General features: G+C 39.6%; 1 protein-coding gene across 1 annotated transcript; it reads right to left on the bottom strand.

The window, feature by feature from the left end:
* Positions 1-2,371: 2,371 nt before the first annotated feature.
* LOC308422188 (elongation factor 1-delta-like) lies at positions 2,372-3,325 on the bottom strand. Its single transcript, XM_080918679.1, has one exon. The coding sequence runs from the start codon at positions 3,271-3,273 to the stop codon at positions 2,428-2,430; it is 846 nt and encodes a 281-aa protein (XP_080774805.1). The 5' UTR covers positions 3,274-3,325; the 3' UTR covers positions 2,372-2,427.
* Positions 3,326-4,513: the final 1,188 nt, after the last annotated feature.

Raw genomic sequence — 4,513 nt, 5'->3', positions numbered from 1 at the left:
CTGATATCCGGACATTTCTTGGAGTAAAACAAAGATTTGGTTAAAGGACCCGAAGGTGATCTCTACCATGTGTCACAGTTCTGTGCATCTCTTCAAGTCCAGCTCGAACATCATCATGTATATTTTTGATTACATTATGTCTAAACTGAACATGTCCCTCTCTGTGTATATCTGATCACTGATCAGAAATATTTCTTACACAGTCACAATTCAATTTGTAATTGAATGACTATTCAGTCCTTATCTCAGTGACAAGGTAAAAAAAAAAAAAAAACTAGAATTAATAAAAGTACACATGTGAACCATGCATGAATTAGAATATCTATTTCTGGAAATTAAATGAGGTTGAGTTCTGAAAAAAAACCTACAATATTTTTTCTGTCATCCTCAAATCATACTTCTAGAATATAAAGGAAGTAACTGGAGAAACTTATTTAGATTGAAGAATGTTCTGTTTTATTCTGACATGGGAAGGGAGCAAAGGAGGCACAACATAAGGCAGGAAGATGGTTGACCAAATACATCAAGCACTGGTTCTCAATCTTCCTGATGCTGCAGTACTAAAGTACAGTTCCTTGTGTCATGGTGATCTCAGGAATCATAAAATTGTCTCATTGCATTGTTATGAATTTTAATGTAAATATCTGATCTGTAGAATATCTGATATGTGACCCCCAATGGGTACAACCCACAGGTTGAGAACCAGTACATTAAATTATTAAGGAATAACATTGTCCTCATTTGACCTCAGCTTTACCTTATTTTCCTTTTTTTAAAAATTGAACGACTTTATATTAAAAAACAAATATAAATGCACAGATTTTAAGCATTTTGTATAAAAGTATATGAGTACATTTTTTGTCAGTACTTGATTTTTTTTTAAAGGTTTGATAGTATGGATTAAGATCCTACTAGTTACAATAAGCATAAAGTACATGTAAAACAAGATATAACCTGGAAATAGTCAAAGTTTTTTTGGTGTGTAAACATTAAGCATAATGGATTTTAATTTTTTTTTGGGCTTTGTTTTTCTTGAACTTCATATATTCTGTGAGTTGTTTCTAGGGTGTTCAGATCTTTCTGGAGTTAGTATACAATTATCAGTGACTGTATATTATGTCTGTTCTTTTGTGATGTGTTACCTCGCTGAGGATGATATTCTCTAGATGCATCCATTTTCTTAAGAATTTAGTGAAGTCATTGTTTCTGATAGCTGAGTAGTACTCTATTGTGTAAATATACCACAATTTTTGTATCCATTCATCTACTGAAGGACATCTGAGTTCTTTCCAGATTCTGGCTGTTATAAATAGGGTTTCTATGAACATTGTGGTGCATGTGTCTTTGTTGTATGTTGGAGCGTCTCTGGGGTAAATGCCCAGAAGTGGAATAACCGGGACTTCAGGAAGTACTATGTCCAATTTTCTGAGAAATCGCCAGATTGATTTCAGGAGTGGTTGTACCAGTTTACAACCCCACCAACAATGGAGAAGTGTTCCTCTTTCTCTGCATCCTCTCCAGCATCTGCTGTCATCTGAATTTTTGATCTTAGCCTTCTGGTTGGTGTGAGGTGGAATCTTAGGGTTGTTTTGATTTGCATTTCCCAGATGGCTAATGATGTCGAGCACTTCCTTAGATGCTTCTCGGCCATTCGATATTCCTCAATTGAGAACTTTTTTGTTTAGTTCTGTACCCCATTTTTTAATAGGGTTGTTTGATTCTCTGGTGTCAAGCTTCTTGAGTTTTTTGTATACCTTGGATATAAGGCCTCTATCAGATGTGGGATTGGTAAAGATCTTTTCCCAATCTGTTGGCTGCCATTTTGTTTTCTTGACAGTGTCCTTAGCCTTACAGAAACCTTGCAATCTCATTAAGTCCCATTTGTTGATATTTGACCTTAGAGCCCAACCCATTGGTGTTCTGTTCAGGAAATTTTTTCCTGTGCCTATGTGTTCTAAGGTTTTCCCCACTTTCTATTCTAATAATTTCAGTGTACCTGGTTTAATGTGGAGATCTTTGATCCAGTTGCACTTGAGCATTGTACAAAGAGATAAGAAAGGTTCTATTTTCATTCTTCTGCATGCTGTGTGCCAGTTGGACCAGCACCATTTGTTGAAGAGGCTGTCCTTTTTCTATTGAATGTTTACAGCTCCTTCGTCAAAAATCAATGACCATATACATGAGGGCTCATTTTTGGATCTTCTATTCTATTACATTGATCCATGTGCCTATTTCTGTACCAGTACCATGCAGTTTTTAACACAATTGCCTTGTAATATAGCTTGAGGTCAGGGATAGTGATTTCCGCAGATGTTTTCTTGTTGTTGAGGATGGATTTTTTTTTTTTTTTTTTTTTTTTTTTTTTGCAGAGTCTCAGTCTTTAATCTCAGCAGGTCCTCACACATGAAACCACACACTATTGGACTTTCAGATCTTGTTGAAAGCTGCGATGTCGACACTCTGTACATGCTCCTCAAACTTGGTGATCTCCTCTTCCAGCAAGTCAGTGCCCACTTTGTCATCCTCCACCACACACTGGATCTGCAGCTTCCGGATACCATAGCCAACAGGCACGAGCTTGGAGCCCCCCCAAACCAGCCCGTCCAATTGGATGGAACGCACACAAGTCTCTAGCTGGGCCATGTCCGCCTCATCATCCCAAGGTTCAACATCCAAGAGGATGGAGGATTTGGCCACCAGTGTGGGCTTCTTGGCCTTCTTCTCTGCATACTGGCGTAGCCTCTCTTCCCGTAGTCGGGCGGCCTCCTTATCTTCCTCTTCCTCATCACTGCCGAACAGGTCAATGTCATTGTCCTCATCGTCCTCTGCTGGTGTGGCTCCTTTCTTGGTCAGGGGCTCCACTTGACGCATAGGAGATACATGTTGGGTTTGTGGGGCTGTGGCTCTGTGAGTAGGTGAACTTTTCTCCAGAGTGCTCAGCCGAGCCTCCAACTTGGAAATGGCATGCTGCAAATCTTGCACCACGCCTCGAAGGTTCTGGTTCTCCACTTCCAGACTGGCAATCCGCACAATGAGCTCACTGTGGTCTCCACCAGGTCCACTGGAGGCTCCAGGACCTGAACTTCCAGCCAAGGATTTCTGGATGTTCTCTCTGGCTCTTGCAATGTCTCGGAGGATCACGCTGGCACCATTCTCCTGCCAGGAGCCAGCGGTCACAGGCCCGTTTATCTGCTCGTAGAACCTCCTTTCTGCGTCGTCATACTTAAACTTGTCAAACCAGATCTTCTCATGCACTAGAAAGTTTGTAGCCATTTTTCTGACGCCAGCCAAGGACGCAGCAACCAAAACCAGGGACTGCGAGTGCAGGACTCGAGGATGGATTTTTAATTACTAGGTTTTTGTTATTCCAGATGAATTTGCAAATTGTTCTTTCCAACTCAATGAAGAATTGAGTTGGAATTTTGATGGGGATTGCATTAAATCTGTAAATTGCTTTTGCTAAGATGACCATTTTTACAATGTTGATCTTTCCAATTGATGAGCATGTGAGGTCTCTCCATCTTCTGAGATCTTTTTCAATTTTCATCTTCAGAGATTTGAAGTTCTTTTCATACAGGTCCTTCAGTTGCTTAGGTAGAATCGCACCAAGGTATTTCATAGTTTTTGTGACTATTGTGAAGGGTATCTTTTCCCTAATTTTTTTCCCACATGTTTGTCCTTTGAGTAGAGGAAGTCTACTGATTTGAGTTAATTTTATATCTAGCCACTTTGCTGAACTTGTTTATCAGCTGTAGGAGCTCTCTGGTGGAATTTATGGGGTCGCTTAAGTACACTATCATGTAATCTGCAAATAATGATGGTTTTACTTCTTCCTTTCCAATTTGTATCTCTTTGATTTCCTTTTGCTGTCTAATTGCTCTGCCCAGGACTTCCAGTACTATGTTGAATAGGTAGGGGGAGAGTGGGCAGCCTTGTCGAGTCCCTGATTTTAGTGGGATTGCTTCAAGCTTCCCACCGTTAAGTTTGATGGTGGCTGTTGGTTTGCTGTATATTGCTTTTATTATGTTTAGGTATGGGCCTTGGATTCCTGTTCTTTCCAAGACTTTTAACATGAAAGGGTGTTGAATTTTGTCAAATGCTTTCCAACATCTAGTAAGAGGGCCATGTGGTTTTTTTCTTTGATTTTCTTTATATGGTAGATTACATTGATAGATTTTTGTATATTAAACCATCCCTGCATTCCAGGGATGAAGCCTACTTGATCATGGTGAATGATCATTTTGATGTGTTCTTGGATTTGCTTTGCAAAATTTTGTTGAGTATTTTTGCATCAATGTTCATAAGTGAGATTGTTCTGAAGTTCTCTTTCCTTGTAGGGTCTTTGCGTGGTTTAGGAACGAGAGTTATTGTGGTCTCAAAAAATGAGTTAGGTAGTGTTCCATCTGACTCTATTTTGTGGAATAGTTTGGAGAGTATTGGTGTTATGGCCACAATATATATCTGATAAAATTCTGCACTGAACCCATCTGGACCTGGGCTTTTTTTGGTTGGG

This window comes from Micromys minutus (genome assembly GCF_963924665.1).
Source record: "Micromys minutus genome assembly, chromosome: 7".
NCBI lineage: Eukaryota > Metazoa > Chordata > Mammalia > Rodentia > Muridae > Micromys > Micromys minutus.
Note: the sequence above shows the minus strand (reverse complement) of the source record. Positions and strands in the feature narration are given on the sequence as shown.